This window comes from Pagrus pagrus (genome assembly GCF_965226575.1).
Source record: "Pagrus pagrus genome assembly, chromosome: 22".
In the NCBI taxonomy this organism is placed as follows: Eukaryota; Metazoa; Chordata; class Actinopteri; order Spariformes; family Sparidae; genus Pagrus; species Pagrus pagrus.
The window spans coordinates 21,551,368-21,571,842 of NC_140204.1; the positions used below are offsets into that span (position 1 = coordinate 21,551,368).

General features: G+C 42.4%; 2 protein-coding genes across 2 annotated transcripts; both read left to right on the top strand.

The window, feature by feature from the left end:
* The first annotated feature begins 2,360 nt into the window (after window positions 1–2,360).
* On the top strand, window positions 2,361–4,008 carry LOC311251348 (uncharacterized protein). Its single transcript, XM_084343726.1, has 5 exons — window positions 2,361–2,677; window positions 2,827–2,925; window positions 3,120–3,183; window positions 3,376–3,479; window positions 3,571–4,008. Exons 1-5 carry the CDS (start codon window positions 2,585–2,587, stop codon window positions 3,871–3,873), a joined length of 663 nt encoding a protein of 220 aa, XP_084199852.1. The 5' UTR covers window positions 2,361–2,584; the 3' UTR covers window positions 3,874–4,008.
* Window positions 4,009–4,112: 104 nt separating this feature from the next.
* On the top strand, window positions 4,113–16,073 carry LOC311251319 (uncharacterized protein). Its single transcript, XM_084343699.1, has 13 exons — window positions 4,113–4,314; window positions 4,439–4,506; window positions 4,638–4,859; window positions 4,992–5,030; window positions 5,145–5,273; window positions 5,367–5,444; window positions 5,562–5,684; window positions 5,776–5,853; window positions 5,940–6,023; window positions 6,225–6,362; window positions 7,031–8,313; window positions 8,860–14,720; window positions 14,800–16,073. Exons 1-12 carry the CDS (start codon window positions 4,311–4,313, stop codon window positions 14,147–14,149), a joined length of 7,536 nt encoding a protein of 2,511 aa, XP_084199825.1. The 5' UTR covers window positions 4,113–4,310; the 3' UTR covers window positions 14,150–14,720; window positions 14,800–16,073.
* The last annotated feature ends 4,402 nt before the right edge of the window (window positions 16,074–20,475 follow it).

Consider the following 20,475-nt stretch of genomic DNA (forward strand, 5'->3'; position numbering starts at 1 on the left):
TTCTGTATTTAATGATATATAATATAATAATTCAATATTAATCAATCAATATTACTATTAATTAAGTTTTCTAATTAACATTGATGTTTTTTTAATGTATAACATTCATAAAAATAAATATTAATCATGAACTGCAGCAGAGTCTGGAGTCTGTCTCAAGTGCACAGATATCAGCCATCTCATTTGACAAATCACCTCGGATACAGATGACAGATAACACGGGAGGACTCTGATTGGACAGTTGTGTGGCGTGATTTTGGCCTTGATATAACCCTGGTCCGGCTCCGCTCGTCCCCTTTGACCTACTTGTAGGTAAGTACCAGTCATGTTTGACATGAGCACACTGAAATCGTTCATAAAAGTGGATTTTATTGAAGACTTTAGACATTACTATCTCTCCTATGATCACGATAACTCATGATTTCGGAAAAATGAATGTAATTGTTTATGGTCTGTCTGTTTCATCAATATTAATCCGCTGTTGGCCCGGAGCTACTGGGCTCCGACTAGCCAAGCTAACGTGCGGTCTGTTATAACAATAACGCTAGCGGAGCGCTATCTTCGAGCGGCCGAGCTCTCGGCTAGTCGGAGCCCAGTAGCTCCGGGCCAACAGCGGTTAGCAAAGCCACAGGGGTCCATAAGTACAGAATGTGTCTGTGTAGCTAACAGTAATGGGCCTCCGTCAGTCTGTTTCAACACAACACTATTAAGACGAGCTAACGGCGCTACTAGGCTCTGGTGCATAAACCAGTAGGCCGCAGTCGAAGCCAACCGCGGTGACTTTGCTTTTTCTATGGTGAAACGCTAACCGGAGCGAAAAGCTAACTGTGTGAATGTGTCTGTGTAGCTAACAGTAATGGGCCTCCGTCAGTCTGTTTCAATACAACACTATGAAGACGAGCTAACTGCGCTACTAGGCTCTGGTACATAAACCAGTAGGCCGCAGTCGAAGCCAACAGCGGTGATTTGCTTTTTCTATGAAGAAAAGCTAACTGTGTGAATGTGTCTGTGTAGCTAACAGTAATGGGCCTCCGTCAGTCTGTTTCAATACAACACTATGAAGACGAGCTAACTGCGCTACTAGGCTCTGGTACATAAACCAGTAGGCCGCAGTCGAAGCCAACAGCGGTGATTTGCTTTTTCTATGAAGAAAAGCTAACCGGAGCGAAAAGCTAACTGTGCTAACATCCGTACATGTTCAACGAAAGGGAGCTTATTGAAGCTATACATTACTGTCTCGTGATTTTGGTTAGACTGATGTTTATGGCCGACCTGTTTCTATATAAGAACACTGAGCTAAAAGCTAAAACATAAGGCCGAGCTAGATGCTAACAGCGTGAACTATGGCCTTTGGTCTCTGGTGGCGCGAGCGGCCGATCTCTGTCGGTGTGAACTGTACTGTCTCATGCATAGACCCTTAACACAGGTCAGATTTTTTAATAGATGTTACTCATAACATCTGTACATGTTTAACAAAAGTGAGCTTATTGAAGCTAGACATTACTGTCTCGTGATTTTGGTTAGACTGATGTTTATGGCCGACTTGTTTCTATATAAGAACACTGAGCAAAAAGCTAAAACATAAGGCCGAGCTAGATGCTAAGGGCGTGAACTCTGGCCTTTGTTCTCTGGTGGCGCGAACGGCCATCTTCTCTTCCGGTGTGAACTGGACTGTCATGCATAGATCATTAGCACAGGTCAGATTTTTAATATGAGATATTACACATGATTTTGGGATTTTAAAAAAAGGGTTTTATTTAGGTATTCTGTTTTTATACAAGAACATTAATACAAGCTGAAAGCTGTAGTTATTTATTTATTTATTTATTTTAATCTATCTACTTGTTTAGTTTGACTAGTATTTAATACTCCCTTCTGTCCACCAAAAAACACATTTCTCTTTTTCTGTTTGATTGACTGTGATGAAATGTGATGAAATGTTTTTTGATTTAGTTAGAAAAGTATCATACTTAAATGTATTATACACTTTTACAACCTGCCTTGATTAAATGGAATAGGAAGCATTTTCATACGTGACTATTTTTGCTTTTGGGAATAAATGTGCATTCAGATGTTGATAAAATCTTGTACAGTTGATGAAGTTAATGTTGTTTTTACTTGTGTAGTATATTCATTGTCTCATAGTAATTCTTTGTTTTGAGAATACTGTGTAGTATAAAATCATTTATATCATTGATAGTTATTATAATATAGAATTATTTAAAAAAATACTGTGCCCAAAAACACACATTATGACAAGTACAGATGTACGTGTGTCTGTTGTGCTATTAGCTTGTTGCTAATACTGACTCGTAACATTTGAGAGAGACTTATCTTTTTATTGCACTTTCTCTTTTAGATTAAAGGGTTCCTGTGCTGCAGCTGAGAGTGACCATCCACTGAGATTAATCGCCCTCAACCGTCAGAGCAGAGCATCAACCTTGAGCATCACCACATCACCCACACACCCACAATCACCACATTCATTTTGCATACAAGATATTATATAACGTTGTCTTCTATTACATATTCTAACATTTGAGAAGCATTTCTCGTGTTTTCTTTGTTTTTGACTTTCAGCAGGATGCCCAGGAAGTCGAGGCGGTCTGCGGCGCTGAAGCAGCGCTGGACTAGGCTCAACCTGGAGGAGCCGAGTTCTCCCCCTCCCCCCCCGAAGGTACTTACACAGTAGATAAGCTTCTGTGTCGCAGTGACAACTGTCTGCATGAAAATGGCTGTAGAAATGTTACACCTATTGCTTTGTCCTTTTTTAATGCTGAGTTCTGTGTGTCTGCCATATCTTTGATGTTAATGTTTCTTCTTCAGACGGTGTCCCCTCCGGCCGGAGAGGAGCCTTCTAGAGGGTCAAGGACCAAGCGGACCAGGGAGACCCACCCCCTCTGCTCCCGCGCTCCAGTTGGCAACGTATGCTCTCTCTCACTCACACACACAAACACACACACACACGTGCAAAGACATTGTCTGAGGTTAAATGTGTTTGTAATGTTTGTATTGCTTTAAATGTTTTATTATATTTTGTTTTAACTTGTTTGTCTTTATCTTGTGCTTGTTGTTGTTATGATTTATTATTTTATGTTTATTTTTTTATCTGTCATCAGGTGGTTGGCTCTTCACCCCCAGCCAAGCCCTTCTGGAGCCCCGGTCGTGCCGAGGTTCGTGCACGTAAGTATCCACCTGTTTTATCCCTAAATGAACAATAAATTAATGAATCATCAATATTACACTTTTTAAACTGGTTTTCATGTACTTTTTTTACTGGTATAAACAAGTGATTGTTGATGTTTCCTGGTAGGCTTTCCTTCATTAGTTTTACACTTTTTAAAAAAAAAATCTGTTTTGTCGTTTACTAAACAGGCCGCGGCACTGGTTACCGCCATCGGGTGCGGAGGTGGCCAACTTCCAAGCTCACTGGACGGAGCCACAAGTTGGTCATCCCACTGGAGTCTCCTGACAAGAAGGTGCTATTATTGTCCAGTTTATGAAGGAAGTAATTGATCTAGTGAGGGATTAATGATTTTCATGCTAAAGAAATTGTTTTTGTTGTTGCAGTTTGTTCTGATTGTCGGGGACTCCCATCTCCGGGCCATCGTGGACGGCTTCGTCGTCATGCCAGAAGGGAAGTACTCTTTTGGTTTCATGTCGACCCCTGGGGCCCATGCCGCTCAGCTGCGGACTGAGGTCGTTCATGCTGTTGTCCCTCGGACCCCTGATGCTGTCTGTGTTCTTGCCCCTAGTAACAACCTGACAGCGAGCAGGACCGTGGACGAGGCAGCCGCGGACTACGCCCAACTCCTCGCTGCTGTGAGGGACCGCTGGCCGGAGGTAAGCATTTATGCATTTTTTTTGGCATAGACACCTTTTTTTTTTTATTTAGACAAACTGCATTTTGAAATGGGAAAGAGAGGGGGGGTGACATGCAGCAAAGGGATTTGAACCAGAGTCTGCTGCGTATGTGGCATGAGCTCTAACCACTCGACTACCTCCGCGCCCATGGTAAGCTTTTATTTCATATCCCCCTTGTCCTGCATTCTTAGTAGTTTAACAACAATAGAAGTAGATTGACTACTCCAATAAGACTAATTGTATGAGCTTTTAAATAATAATGTGTACTTAATGTGGTGTGTGTGTGTGTGTGTGTGTGTGTGTGATTTTTGAATGAAACTGTCAATTGGTGTTTTCTAAAATTTTGTTCTCTACAGGTCTTCGTGCTGGACTTTCCCCCCCGCCTGACCGAGGATGAGGAGCACCAGCGGGCCCTCCGCCAAGAGTTCCACCGCGTGGCAGCTCGTATGGGTATGTAAAACGATACCTTGTCAAGAAAAAGAAATGTACTTAAAAATGTCTGTGATGAACATAGTCATGATGCTACATGTGTGGATGTTGTAATGACTCTCTTTTTTTCTTTTTTACATTTTAGGTGTGAGGTACTTCTCTGCCGAGGAGTACTTCCCCCGTACGCGCCTGGAGCTGTGGAGCAGAGACGGCGTAAGTAGAATATCTGTGATAGAAAAAGTCTAATTGTCTATAATTTCTTGTGTGTTAATATGAAACAGTCAACACGAGCTACGTTTTTTAGAGTTGAACTTTGTCTGTAAATGGATTTGTCATGTCTGCAGGTTCACCTGAGCGACCGTGAGGGGATGGGCATCCTCGCCGAGCTGCTGTGGACCTCCACGGAGCAGTTCCTGGAGACACCACCTCCTCCTCCTCCCCCGGTGTCTCCTACCCCTTCACAGCCGCTTAGGAAGGTTTCTCCTAAGCTGGTTGTGAAGGGCGAGGTACGTGCCCCTCTGTCTCCTGACCCCTTCCAATGGAAGGTCGTTGGTCAGAGCCCCAAGGTTAGTACGCTTTTTTATTATAACTATATTATCATTTGTGTTTACTTGTGTTTATGTACATTATGGTGAACAGGTTCACAGTCGTCACTTAAAAAGCACCTATTTAATCAAATATGTGTTGTGCTTTCCCAGTCGCAGGTTCCCGGTCAGGCCAGCGCGGCTCAGCAGCAGGTGACTAATTTTTCTCTTTTTTTCACAACAACTTAACTGGTTAGTATTTAAACTTTGTGTATTTGACCAGACAAATATTCATATGTCTTTTTTTTTTCTTTTTGTCTTTCACAGGAGAAGGAGTCCTTCCTCCCACTGAACCCAATTTGGTTCAGTAGCACGTCCCTTCGTGCTATGGAGCAAGTGTCTCCTTCTCGGCTGTCTGACGTGGCGGACGTCCCGTCTCCTCCAGCGCGCAAGAAGGTAAATGATCTGACATATTCTTCTCAGCTGTATTATAAAGTTTCTCCTGGTTCCCTACAGTTACTGGTGCTATGTTTTTATTTAACGGTGCAGGTGGCCTCCCCAGCGGCAGCCAGGCGTCGTAGGACCACGGAGAGACGCCCCCCTCGCAGCCAGTCTCCTGTGAACAACGTACGCTACACAACTGACACACAGTCGGTGTTTACACTTGAAACGGTGTCTTCGTGGAGACATAACTACATTGTCCACTGTCTGAATTTTAATATATTTGTTCTCATGTGTCAACAGCTGGTTGGATCCCCTCCAGCCAGGCTGTCCCGGAGACTGGAGGACGACGCCCCCTCCAGCCCGGTTCCTCGGTCCAGGACCACGGATGGACCACCCCCCCGCACCCAAACTTCAGTGACCAACGTATGTTACTCTGACACAACAGACACAATCTCACACAGAACATACACTGAGATGTGTGAAGTTCAACATGTTTGTTCTCATGTGTCAATAGCTGGTTGGATCCCCTCCAGTCAGGTTGTCCTGTAGTTTGGGTGATCCGGTGACCCCCTGCTCTTCACCGGCTGCCAAGGTAAATATTATTCCTATTGAATAAAGTTCATAATGTCATTAAAGTCTTCATTTTACTGAATTATTGTTGTTGTTGTTTGTTCTCAGGTGGCCAGGATGAAGACCCCTTCACCGGCTGGACCGTCAGAGACCCTTAAAGCTGCGGCCCGTCCCTCTCCTCGCCCAGCGAAGGTATTTACTCGGCAACTGACACACACGTTTACTGTAAAATCAGCTGTAACTACATTACACTGGTTCATTTAACATCTCTGACACCATTATCTTTCTCTGCAGTTGACAAATGTCAGTGAGTATTTGAAATGGATTTGGAAAACTTGCTGCCTTGTGTTGCCTCATGTCTAAATATTAACTGGTGTTTGTGACTTGTCACAGACCGTCCCGTCACCCTCATCGACCTGCTGGCCCTGGATCATTGATGACGGACTCTCCACCGCCCATTCCCCTTCCAAAGAGGTAAGGACATTTACATTCGGGTTTATCGTGGGCTCAAAGTGTTTGTTTGAGCGTAAAGTGTGGTTTTCTTTCAACTGAAATGCCAAAAAACTATTAAGGAAACGAAGGAGAGAATTAATTAATATATTTATACAATTATTGTTAACAATAATTAATGTAATAATAAAATTACGCACAAAATAACTGAACTAGTTTGACACGATTTTATCAATTGTTTAAAGATGAACACTAGTAACAGAACAGAGGTTTTCTCAAAATTATTATCTTGGTCAGTTAACATCTTGAAGTGTCAATGTGGTGAGTTTAAAATTTCAGTCATGTTTTTTAACCCTTTTTTAATGGTAAAAAACCCAACCCAAAACCAACCTTTTTGTGCCATTACTCCCATGTAAGCGATATGTTTTAATACACTGCCATAGTAGTATAAATTTAAATATTTATCAATGTTTTCATGTGTAATAGGTGTGGCACTATATATAGATGGATAGATAAATAGTTTATTCAATTTATCCGGAGAATTTGGTGGAAATGATAATGGATAGTTATTAGTTTTATCAAAGCTGCAGAAGGTAAAATGATTTTAGTAACATTTCCTTAAACTGTCACTATGCTATGACTAGTATATGAAACGGTTAATTACTACAAATATTAATGTTAACTAGGCTTATGATTATGCTAGTAAGTAATCCTTTATGATAATGATTATAATTTATCTTATATTTCAGGTACCGGTTATTGCGACTATTAGGGCTAGTCATAGTCAGAGTGACATGAGGTACAGGAAGTTTTCCAGGAACCACCAGTGTACCTGCATGTCCCTGACTTTTCTGGCTTATCAAAACGAGGGCTGTCAGTTCAACACTGCTGCCCTCGATAGAGTGCTGGCAAAGGGAGATTCGCTTTACGTAGGTGTAAAACGACAGCTGATCCGCAAAAAAACATTCCACAGTGACCATCTCACTGTGGAAGAACTGCCAAAAGAAGTCCTGACTGACACAAAAGTGTGTAATGTCCACATGCCTGAAATCAGGTGTGGACTTTTGAAAGTTAGTGAAGGCCAGGCTTGGTATCTGCCCCTAGCCACACAGTTACAGTGTCTGTCAGGTGAAGTTAATCTGGCTTTGATCATAGTTAGTCCGGAGTGCATTGCAGTTTTCCGTGACCAATCAGGCAGGTATGGTGTGTTTGATTCGCACTCAAGAAACGCGGTAGGCTTACCTTACCCCCACGGAACTGCAATTATGAGGACCTTCTCTAAAATCAGTGACTTGGCTGACCACCTGCACAAACTCTTTGCAAATCGCAGACCTTCTGCCAGTTACGAGTTTGTGCCGGTGTCTTTCGAAGCCATTGGTTCCAGAGAACGCCCTCAGGCATCTCCTGCGGACAATGTATCCAGGACAGCTCTCCCACCAGCAGCAGAGCGTGTCCGTAAGACGGCTCCTGCACGACCAGCAGCAGAGCGTGTCCGTAAGACGGCTCCTGCACGACCAGCAGCAGAGCGTGTCCGTAAGACGGCTCCTGCACGACCAGCAGCAGAGCCTGTCCTCAAGACGGCGCCTGCACGACCAGCAGCAGAGCCTGTCCTCAAGACGGCGCCTGCACGACCAGCAGCAGAGCCTGTCCTCAAGACGGCGCCTGCACGACCAGCAGCTCCTCCACCACCAGCGAAACAAAATTTCGCGAAGTTGCCAAAAGAACAGCGACGAAAGGCTATGCGGAAAGCCAAAAAACGCATATTACTGTCTGAAGAAAAAAGGAAGTACAACAGCAAACTCGAAGGACAAAGAAGAAGATATGCTGAAGACGTTCTCGCTCAGAAACGGCGATCCTTCCAATCTTACCGTGCAAACGCAGAAGTTCAAGCCAAGAGGAAGGAAGACATCATCAGAAGATACAGGGAAGATGCTACTTTCAGGAGACGACAGAAGACGTGCATCACAAAGAAATACAAAGAAGATGCCACGTTCCACGCCAGACAGAAGAAGTCCATGACTGACAGATACAGGTCAGATACAGCGTTTCGGAGCAGACACAAATTTGGCATGTCTCAGAGATACAACACAGATCAAAGCTATAGCCACAGGCAAAAGCAAAATTTCCATATTCGATATCACAATGATCCGGAATTTCGACGTCGTTGTAATCAACGTTGCGAGCAGCATAGAAAAACCAAATTTGCCACAAATGCTGCCTTTAATATATTTTACAAGATGCAGAGAGCGCTTAAAATTAAGAGAAAATACAGGAAAAATTTGCACCACCGCCCCCAGCCCCTGATTGATCCGGTGATGGCAGTAGCCATAGCTGTCTTTCGTGAGTCCATTAGCCATGGACCCACATACATTTGTACTGTGTGTCACAGAGCAATGTTTCCTAATCAGGTCAAACACTGCAAAAGACAAAAATATAGTGAGCACGCAAAAGTGGCGGCAGCATGCTTGACGAGAAAGTATGTTCACTTTTGCGACCGCGAGTGCTCGACCCCTTGCTCTGTGCCACAAGAGAGACTGCATGAGTGGATATGCGACACCTGTGACGGCCACCTTGGCAGAGGACGCATACCACCCATGGCAGTCGCAAACAATTTAGAGTTGGCGCCCATCCCCACAGAATTGGCTACACTTAATATGCTTGAGAGGCAGCTGATTTCAAAAATCCTTCCCTTTGCCAAAATTGTTGCTCTGCCAAAAGGCCAACAGAGAGCAGTCCACGGAGCTGTTGTGTGCGTTCCAGCAGAGGTGCAATCGATCGTCAACAGTCTCCCAAGGCCCAGAGCAGAAGCGCAGCTGCTTCAAGTCAAATTGAAAAGGCATATTAAATACAAAGGTTACCAGCACTTCTACACCGTTAATATGAAGAATGTGCTAGCTGCCCTTGTAAAATTGAGAGAAACGCATTCAGAATATAAAAACGTGTTTATCGACGAGACTGCCACTTTTGACTGTCTGCTCGAAGAAGAGGAGTCCCGACAAGAAGAGGAGCCCAGCATCCCAGAGGAAGATAGGGATGTCGATTTGGAGGACTTTTTTAACAGTCAGAATGAACCGGGACAGTTCAAGGCAGCTGAAGAAGAAGGAGAGGAGGAGCTGAGACTGCAGCCCAGCTCAGAAGAGAAGCTCAGACCGGAAGAGGAGCCGAGCATCCCAGAGGACGATAGGGATGTAGATTTGGATGATTTTTTTCATAGCCAAAATGAACCGGGACAGTTGGAGGAGCTGAGACCAGAGCCCATCGGAGAAGAGTATCCCAGCATCCCAGAGGACGATATGGATGTAGATTTAGAGGAGTTCTTCAAAAGCGAAAATGAACCGGGACAGTCAGAAGCCGCTGAGGAAGAAGAGGAGGAGCTGAGACCAGGCCTCTCCCTGGACACTTGCATGCAGCCCCCCGACATTGCACAGGAAATCCTTTCATATGGCGACGGCGTATTTAGTGTTGCCCCCGCGCAAGGCAACACACCGGTTGGTTTTTTCAGCGTACCCAAGTTAGAGGCCATGGCTTTTCCTGTGCAATTTCCGACAGGAGAGAACACGTTAGACGAAGATAGAAGCGTCTCCCTGTCCCCGAGCCTTTACTTTAATTGTAGGCTCTTTGCTGCAGATACGCGTTTTGCAAGTGACCAGAGTTATCTTTTCTTTGCGCAGTTTGTTACGGAGACTCACCTCGCGACCAATAGCATGTCTATACAAATGCGCAAAGGAAAGTCCAAAACCAGAGACGGCCGTAGGATCAACAACGTCATGCTCCAGGATAAGGACGAGGTAGAGCGGCTCATTATGAACCAAGACGCGACTAGGTTCATGCAACCTCTTAGAGGCACTCCAGCCTATTGGAACAAAACCCTCAAAGACGTGCACGCGATGGTTCGTCAAATTGGAAAACCGACATTTTTTGCGACGTTCTCTGCTGCGGAGATGAGATGGCCTGAGTTCATAGAGGCCATCAAAGCTCAGCAGGGTGAACAACAACAACCGTTTTCAGATTTGGATTGGAAAACAAAATGCGACATTCTGAGAAGTAACCCCGTCACAGTAATGCGCATGTTTGAAAAGAGAGTCGAAGCTCTCATGACAAACCTCATCCTCTCTCCCGCACAACCGCTCGGGGAAGTAGATGATTATTTTTATCGCGTCGAGTTCCAAGCCAGGGGAAGCCCGCACATCCACATGCTAATTTGGATAAAAGATTCACCTAAATTCGAAGACGCCTCCGATAGAGAAATCAGGGAATTTATAGATCGTTACATTAGTTGCAAAATGCCCGACCCTGACGCAGATCCGGAACTCCACAAAACAGTGTCAGAGGTTCAGGTGCACAGCAGGAAACATTCAAAGTCCTGTAAGAAGGGTAATGTAGCCTGCAGGTTCGGCTTTCCAAAACTACCAATGGATAAAACGTTCATCACCAGGCCCCCCACTATTAATTGCCACCAAAAAGAAGATCAAGACGATGCAGACTTCGAAGCGCAAATAGCGGAGCAGAAAAAGGCCCTCGCCGACGAGCAAAAATTGGCTAAACAAACGCTCCAACCACTTAGAGATCTGCTTATGGATCCGGGCGCTTCGTTCAGCAGTTTGACAGACTTGCTTTGCCGGTGCAACTTGACTCACGAAGAATACGTCAACGCCGCAGAGTGCCTGGCAAACAGTCACGTCGTGATGCTGAGGCGCCATCCAAATGATTGTTGGGTTAATGCCTACAATCCCGATTTGCTTAGGGCGTGGAACGCAAATATGGACATCCAGTACGTCATAGACGATTATAGCTGCATCATGTACATGATGTCGTACGTAACAAAACCGGAACACGAGATGACGGAATTCCTTAAGAACGTCATCAAAGACGTCAAGCAATCCGACGTTAACGAGCGCGACGAAATGAAACAAATTATGCAGGCCTACTCTAAACACAGAGAGGTCAGCGCTCAAGAGGCCGTAGCCCGTACTTGCAGCCTACGCCTCAAGAAGTGCTCCCGATCGGTGGCCTTCATTCGGACCGACGAGGACGGCGTTAGAATGAGTCACCCCATGGGTAGACTGGAGAAAATGGACCCGGAATCGGAGGACGTATGGATGTCGGGGTTGCCTGAGAAATACATCAACAGACCTCGCGATCGAGAGTTTGAAGGCATGTGCCTGGCCGAGTTTGTGTCGGAGTACAGGGTACTCTACGGCCATCAAAAGGAAAGCCCGAACGCCATTTCATTGTTAAACGATCAGGGATATATCCAAAAGAGAACCGTGGGAAAACCGGCGATCATTAGATTCACGCGCTTCTCTGAGGAAAAAAATCCAGAAAAGTTTTACAGACGACTGCTGAAACTTTATCTGCCACATCGATCCGACGCCGATCTGACAGATAACGCGTACCCCACTTACGAACAGTTTTACAAGTGTGGCGAGAAGTGGGGTATGACAGTAGAGCAAATTGTGGGGCGCAACAAAAAACGCTACGAGGGCCAGGGAAAAAGCATGGACGCTGCGTTTGAACAGCTTGAGGTGTGCGGTCCTCTCGTGAATGCGTGGAACTCTTTTGCGCCCGAAGTCGAAGTAGACAGGCTGGAGTGCATGGCGGAACTTGAACCTCGCGATCAGGACGAAAACGGCGAAGACGTCCCGGAATTTGGCACTAGAAAGGATAAGGGGAGCTCTATGCCTAGAATAGATGCTCCAGAGTTGAGTCCAGACTTTGTTAGGAAAATGTACCAAAGTCTGAACGAAACTCAGGCTTCCGTTTTCTACAGAGTTCGACAGTGGTGCTTTGACCTAGTCTGGGGCCACAATCCAGAACCGTTTTATTACTTCCTATCGGGAGGGGCTGGATGTGGCAAATCGCATGTGATCAAGTGCATTCACCACGAGGCAACGAGAGTTCTGCGTGAGCTCCCGAGATTTCGGGACGACGCAGACATGTCCCAACCGGCAGTGCTGCTGACCGCATTCACGGGTACAGCGGCATTTAACATATCAGGCAACACGTTGCACTCGATTCTCAAATTGCCGAGGTCCTTGAAGCCACCTTATCAAGGTCTTGGAAATGCACTGGACGAGGTCAGAGCAACGCTGGCGAACGCTGAGATTCTCATCATCGACGAGATATCCATGGTCTCTAAAGAGCTATTTGCCTACGTGCATTGGCGATTTCAGCAGATCAGGGGTAATCGGAAGCCGTTCGGAGGCATGTCTGTCCTGGCCGTAGGTGACTTTTATCAACTGCCGCCCCTTGGTAAAGCCAAGCCGCTGTGTGTGTACGAGGAGACCGAGTTTGATCTCTGGAAGGATCACTTCAAAATGGTCACCCTGACAGAGATCATGCGACAGAAAGACGATCGAGCTTTTGCTGAACTCTTGAACCGTCTCAGGGTGAAGCAAAAGCAAGATCCTTTGTTAGATGAAGACAGGCTCTTGCTTACACAGGCGGTGGCTGATAGTCAGCATTGCACGGCACAGGGTCTACACATCTACGCCACAAACAAAGAAGTAGACCGTCACAACGCCGACATCGTAAACGCCTCCTACGAGAACGCGACTGCCATTGCAGCTCGTGATTTTCGAAAAGACCCCAGAACTGGCTGCATGACGTTTGTGTCTGGGCAAATTAAAGGACACAGGCGAGACTTGCCCGACAACATAATGGCTGCTCAAGGAGTACGCGTTATGTTGATCCGAAATTTAGATGTGGAGGACGGCCTCGTGAACGGTACATTTGGAACCATTTCGAACATTGTATTCGAAGAACCACAAGGCGTGAAGATGATTGGACTCCTGCTGGACAATCCTACAGCAGGACAGAGATTCCGCAAAAAAATGTTAGGTCCCTCAGATAACTCGGTGTACATAGAAAGATCTGAGGAGCACCTAAGTAATAGAAAGGGGGTTGTTCGTCGCCAGTTCCCCCTCAAATTAGCTTTCGCGTGTACGACCCACAAAGTTCAAGGAATGACCATGCCGGCGGCGGTTGTGTGTCTGAAGCGCGTTTTTGAGCCTGGTATGGCATACGTCGCGCTCAGCCGCACAACCTCGCTGCAAGGTCTCACCATCCTTGACTTTAATGAGAAAAAAATTTACGCTGACCCCAAGATCAAGACAGCTCTGGAAAGCATGCCTCAAGCATCTTTCCAAAGCTGTCGACCATTGTTGACGCTGTACAAATCTGTAAAACAAACTCCAAAGGTTTTGACAATTGTCCACCACAACACGCAGGGTCTGCCATGTCACATGGTGGACCTGAAATCGCATCACGAGCTCCGACAAGCAGATGTGCTTTGCCTAACAGAGACACACTTGTCGGGCTCCTCTGTCGCTGAAATTTTTCATTTGGAGGGGCACGCCATGTTCACACGTAGCAGACAGCTGTCTTACAACAGCTGTGTGAACATGGCCAAAAAAGAGGGAGGTGGAGTTGCAATGTACTGTAGAGACACTGTTCAAGCAGAGCCTCGCAGGTACATGCAAAACGTCACTGATTTGGAGTTTGTTGTCGTCAAAATTGAGGCTCCAGTCAAAGCGCTAATAGCGACTGTGTACAAACCGCCAAGTTTTCAACTGGGAATCTTTCTCCAAAACTTGAAAAACCTCTTGGACTCATTGGACATGTCAAATCAACATCCCATCATTGTTTGTGGCGATTTTAATGAGGACCTCCTTTCAAAAGGGAAAAAAAGTATCAAAGATTTGTTTCAGTCCAGAGGTTACACTCAATTAGTAACAAATTCGACAACCGAAAAGAACACACTGATTGACCACATTTATATTTCACATCCCGATAAATGTCTTCAATCAGGTGTTCTCCAAACGTATTACAGTTACCACAGTCCAGTTTATTGTGTTTTGACTGACTAATAGCCTCTCCAGCTGTTCTGTCCAAGACCTGTTGTGCCACGTTTTACGGTGTAAAAATCTGTCTGTGCTCACCAGTGATTTATTGAGCTAATTATCATTGTTAAATCATGCTGTAATTTAGTCTTGTTCAGTCTTTCTTTTGTCTCATGTAATTGTTTTTCATATGTATGTTGTTACAGTGGCATGTCTTGGCTGGAAATAGTTAATCTTATTGTGTAAATGTATTTATATCTATTTATATATTTGTGTATTTATTCGTTTTAGAATGGGGTCAGCAAATTCTTCTCATGAGGTCACAAAAGTTATCATGTAATTATGTATTTTTAATCATGCATTTATCATGTAATGTAATTGTATTTTTAATCATGCATCATGTAATGTAATTTTATTTTTAATCATGCATGTATCATGTAATTGTGTTTTTATTGTATTTTCTTTTACTGTATTTTCTTTTTTTCTTTTTTTTTCTTTTTCTGCTGGGTTGTTGTCACTATTCATCGTTGCAGGGAGGAAGCCGAACATCCACCTGAGATGCAGACCAAGCTGCATGTCAAACCAGGTCCATCACAAGGTAAGCGTGTCTTTTTTTTTTTGAGTGATTCACTTGCATTGAGTGATTTAACTCAATGATGATGTCATTGTCTTTCTAGGATGATCCAGTGAGAAAGACCCCCAGAGGACTTCAGCAGATCTCTCTCCAGCGACGACAACAACCCAGGAGAAAATAAGGGAAGTAAGATTTAGTTTTATTCTCATCTTTCACTTCAGTCTTTGAAATTTGTAACCAATTTATGTCTTTTAAATCTGACAACATTTATACAGACAGCAGGAAGAAGACCTTCAGAAGACTGCAGCACCAATAAGGGAAGTAAGATTTCGTTAAATTCTCAACTTTCACTTCACTCTTTTGAAATCTGTAAGTAATTTGTCTTTTAAATCTGACATTTACAGACAGCAGGAAGAAGACCTCCAGAGGACTACAGCAACAATAAGGGAAGTAAAATTTCGTTAAATTCTCAACTTTCACTTCAGTCTTTGAAACCTGTAACCAATTTGTGTTTTAAATCTGACATTTACAGACAGCAGGAAGAAGACCGCCAGAGGACTGCAGCAACAATAAGGGAAGTAAAATTTCGTTAAATTCTCAACTTTCACTTCAGTCTTTGAAACCTGTAACCAATTTGTCTTTGAAATCTGACATTTACAGACAGCAGGAAGAAGACCTCCAGAGGACTGCAGCAACAATAAGGGAAGTAAAATTTCGTTAAATTCTCAACTTTCACTTCAGTCTTTGAAATCTGTAACCAATTTGTGTTTTAAATCTGACATTTACAGACAGCAGGAAGAAGACCGCCAGAGGACTGCAGCAACAATAAGGGAAGTAAAATTTCATTAAATTCTCAACTTTCACTTCAGTCTTTGAAATCTGTAACTAATTTATGTCTTTTAAATCTGGCAACATTTATACAGACGGTGGGAAGAAGACCTCCAGAGGACTGCAGCAACAATAAAGGAAGTAAGAGTTTTTCAACTTTGACTTTTTTTCACTCCAGGAAGAAAGCCGCCTGCTTTTTATTTATTTTTTTTTTTTTTTAAGAAAAATAAACGTTATCTCTGTTACAAAATGATGGTGTATGCCTGTTGAATTATTAATTATGTTCCATGTTTAGCTTTAGTTTGTAACAAACACCATAGATGAAGATGCTGAGAATGAATGGTAGGTGGTGAAATGAATACATTGTAGCATTGCATTGTAGTGTAGTATAGTATCATAGCATTGTCAATCCTCATTTCTCATTGACAATGAAAAAAATGAAACCGTTTTTCAAAAATCGACATCTCTGGCATAGTTTGACCTAGACACACTATTCAAACTTAAAAGGTAGATCTAAAAGTTCTCAACGTACGTGGGGTGCGAATTTGCACAGAGCACAGCCCACTCTCGCGATTTCCCAACGGGAAATTGTCTAGTTAGTGTGAATGCTGACACAGCATTCACACTATTGTTCTTCTGGAATTTATTAAAGTTATTATAATTATTATTATTCCTGATTCCGTACGTTTTTTGGCTCGTTTCTCCTCCTACAAATTTTGAGCTACACAAACCATTCAACTATCAAAATGTGCAGCTCGTTAAGGACATGATGGCGTGTATTTTTCTTTTCTCTATATTTTATACTTTTGGAAATATTCAGCTTTTTCTGCAAAATTCTCCCCATTCATCCTTATGGGGAATTTCTCAAATTTCGCTCTGCTACTACTTCAGCATACTTTCAGCTATAGAAACCGTTCAACTATCAAAATGTTCAGCTATTTATGCTCTTTCAGCCTTGTGCTTTTCAGCTTTTTAGCTTTTCAACTTTTTCAAATATTCAGCTTTTTCAAAACTAAAACCAAATTTTTTTCCCATTCATCCTTATGGGGATTTTTTCAAATTTCATTCTGCTACTACTTCAGCATACGTTCAGCTATAGAAACCGTTCAACTATCAAAATGTTCAGCTTTTTAAGCTCTTTCAGCCTTGTACTTTTCAGCTTTTTAGCTTTTCAACTTTTTCAAATATTCAGCTTTTTCAAAAAAAAATTTAATATGGAAGCAAATGGGAAAATCTTCAAATCCTCTTCAAAACTCATCCACTTTCAACCTCTTCTTCTCCCTCATACTTTGAGCTAGAGACACCATTCCAACTTTAAAATAGTCACAAGACCTTGAACTATTGAACTTGTTTTTCAAAATTTTAAAATCTTTTATGGTTTTGAAATTATCACAGTTTTAGTTTGAAGGATTTTTAGCTCGTCTTCTGGGTTTATAATGGGTGTGTATTGCGTGAGCTAGAGTGGGTGACATCATCGCTAGAGTGGAGAGCAGCTGCAAAAACTTTAGAAAAAACTCTCTTCAGCTTGATTTGGGTCCCACAGCTTTTACTTCACATAGACAATATATACATAGAAATGTAGGAAATCTTGTTGGCTTTCATATGATGGTCTTATTTCAGATGTGCGACTTAAACTTTTGGCTGTAGAAGCCCTCGAGTGACAAGAACTCCAGCAACTCCGCCATAAGCCGCAGTGTTAACTTTGAGCCTAAATTTCTGGAGTGGAGCAGACGGTACCGGTTTTGTCTCTCGCTCTTGTGCCCTCATTTTTCACTCTACTGAAATGAAAAATACATCACATGGTTCAGCAATGTCTCCTGTTACTCACTGTATACATATTTTGGCCATAACCATTACACTTTTTTCTAAACCTGCAGGTGTTTGGGAGGTGTTTTCCCATTCATTCTTATGGGGACATTTTCAACTTTGGTTCTGCTACTGCTCCAGCATATGTGCAGCTACAGAAACTGGCTGTCAAACTGTTCAGCTTTTCAACCTTTTCATCCTTTTCAAATATTCAGCTTTCTGCCTTTTCAGCTTTTTCAAGTATTCAGCTTCATGTTCAGCTAGAGAAACTGTTCAGCTATCAAACTGTTCAGCTTTTCTGCCTTTTCAGCTTTTGAAAAAATCAGCTTTTCCTGCAAATTCTTGACTATTCATTCTCATAGTTTTATGCATGTTTTGTGGATTAGGCAAGTGTTTTCCAGCACATTCAGCAGATTTTGCAAAATCACTTCAGCAATCAGCATTCACACTGTATTTTCGCAGGAAATACAATTTTTCTAGTTAAAGTTATTATTATTATTCCTGATTCCGTACGTTTTTTGGCTCGCTACTTCTCCTACAAATTTTGAGCTATAGAAACCATTCAACTATCAAAATGTGCAGCTCGTTAAGGACATGATGGCGTGTATTTTTCTTTTCTCTATCTTTTATACTTTTGGAAATATTCAGCTTTTTCTGCAAAATTTTCCCCATTCATCCTTATGGGGATTTTTTCAAATTTCATTCTGCTACTACTTCAGCATACGTTCAGCTATAGAAACCGTTCGACTATCAAAATGTTCAGCTATTTATGCTCTTTCAGCCTTGTACTTTTCAGATTTTTAGCTTTTCAACTTTTTCAAATATTCAGCTTTTTCAAAACTAAAACCAAAATTTTTTCCCATTCATCCTTATGGGGATTTTCTCACATTTCATTCTGCTACTGCTTCAGCATATGTTCAGCTATAGAAACCGTTCAACTATCAAAATGTTCAGCTTTTTAAGCTCTTTCAGCCTTGTACTTTTCAGCTTTTTAACTTTTCAACCTTTTCAAATATTCAGCTTTTTCAAAAAAAAATTTAATATGGAAGCAAATGGGAAAATCTTCAAATCCTCCTCAAAACTCATCCACTTTGAACCTCTTCTGCTCCCTCATACTTTGAGCTAGAGACACCATTCCAACTTTCTTCAAGTCACAAAGCCTTGATCTATGTAACCTGTATTTCAAAATTTTAAAATCTTTTATGGTTTTGAAATTATCACAGTTTTAGTTTGAAGGATTTTTAGCTCGTCTTCTGGGTTTATAATGGGTGTGTATTGCGTGAGCTAGAGTGGGTGACATCATCGCTAGAGTGGAGAGCAGCTGCAAAAACTTTAGAAAAAACTCTCTTCAGCTTGATTTGGGTCCCACAGCTTTTACTTCACATAGACAATATATACATAGAAATGTAGGAAATCTTGTTGGCTTTCATATGATGGTCTTATTTCAGATGTGCGACTTAAACTTTTGGCTGTAGAAGCCCTCGAGTGACAAGAACTCCAGCAACTCCGCCATAAGCCGCAGTGTTAACTTTGAGCCTAAATTTCTGGAGTGGAGCAGACGGTACCGGTTTTGTCTCTCGCTCTTGTGCCCTCATTTTTCACTCTACTGAAATAAAAAATACATCACATGGTTCAGCAATGTCTCCTGTTACTCACTGTATACATATTTTGGCCATAACCATTACACTTTTTTCTAAACCTGCAGGTGTTTGGGAGGTGTTTTCCCATTCATTCTTATGGGGACATTTTCAAATTTCATTCTGCTACTGCTCCAGCATATGTGCAGCTACAGAAACTGTTTGTCTGTCAAACTGTTCAGCTTTTTAAGCTCTTTCAACCTATTACTTTCAGCTTTTCAACCTTTTCATCCTTTTCAAATATTCAGCTTTATGTTCAGCCATAGAAACCATTCAACTATCAAAATCTTAAGCTTTTTAAGCTCTTTAAACCTTGTACTTTTCAGCTTTTCAACTTTTTAAGCTCTCAAATATTCAGTTTTCTGCCTCTACAGCTTTTTCAAGTATTCAGCTTCATGTTCAGCTATAGAAACCGTTCAACTATCAAACTGTTCAGCTTTTTAAGCTCTTTCAACCTGTTACTTTTCAGCCTTTCTTCCTTTTCAGCTTTTGAAAAAATCAGCTTTTTCTGCAAATTCTTGATCATTCTCATAGTTTTATGCATTTTTTTATGCATTAGGCAAGTGTTTTCCAGCACATTCAGCAGATTTTGCAAAATCACTTCAGCCGTCAGCATTCACACTGTATTTTCGCAGGAAATGCAATTTTTCTAGTTCTTTTTTGAGTACATCAGCCAGCTTCTTTTGATTTTTTCCCCACTGACTAAGACTCTGGTGTCCATCTTTCTCCCATCTTTGTTTTTGGGAAATGTGTAACTGTTTTTTATTTGAAATGGTCCTCTGTGAACTAACTCCTTTCTTACTTTGTCAGTTAGAAGAGATGGCCAGTCAGCAGGTCTATTGGTGCAGCCTTTAGTCCTGATGCTGTGTCACTGTGTTGTGCTGAGGTAGAGGACAGGAGCACCTGATGCTGTGTCACTGGGGGTGGTGGTGAAATATTTTAAAAGTGCATCTGAAGTATATGTGACCACAGGATGTTACTGTACATTTTAATAAAAAACAGATGCTTGGTGTGTGCTACACATAAGACTGATATAGACTAATAATGAAAATACGATGAGATTCATTCATTCAGTAAAGTGCAGTGAAATGTATATATATATATATATATAATATGGGAAATGAATGAATGAATAAATGAATGATATGGGAAAGCTAAGGTATGGACTATTAACAGTTATACACTTTAACTGCACTTTAACACTGATGTAAACTTTAACAAACATAAACTGTGACACAATAAACCAAAGGCTTACAGCTGCCCTATAACTTATAAAGGGGATGGAAAACTAAGAGCATTATAACTGACATACAAGCAGGAAAACACAGCCAACAGGTGAAAATAACACCTGAACAGGCCTGAGGTTAACTTTCCAAATGTCCCTGATGAATTTAAGGTGGCGTAACATTAACTTACGTCGACTCTTACGTCAAAATGTTTCTGTTGCGTTTCAACATGTTGTAGCCTTCCAAGTGGAGACTTTCTGAAACAAAGGATCCTCGTGGGTG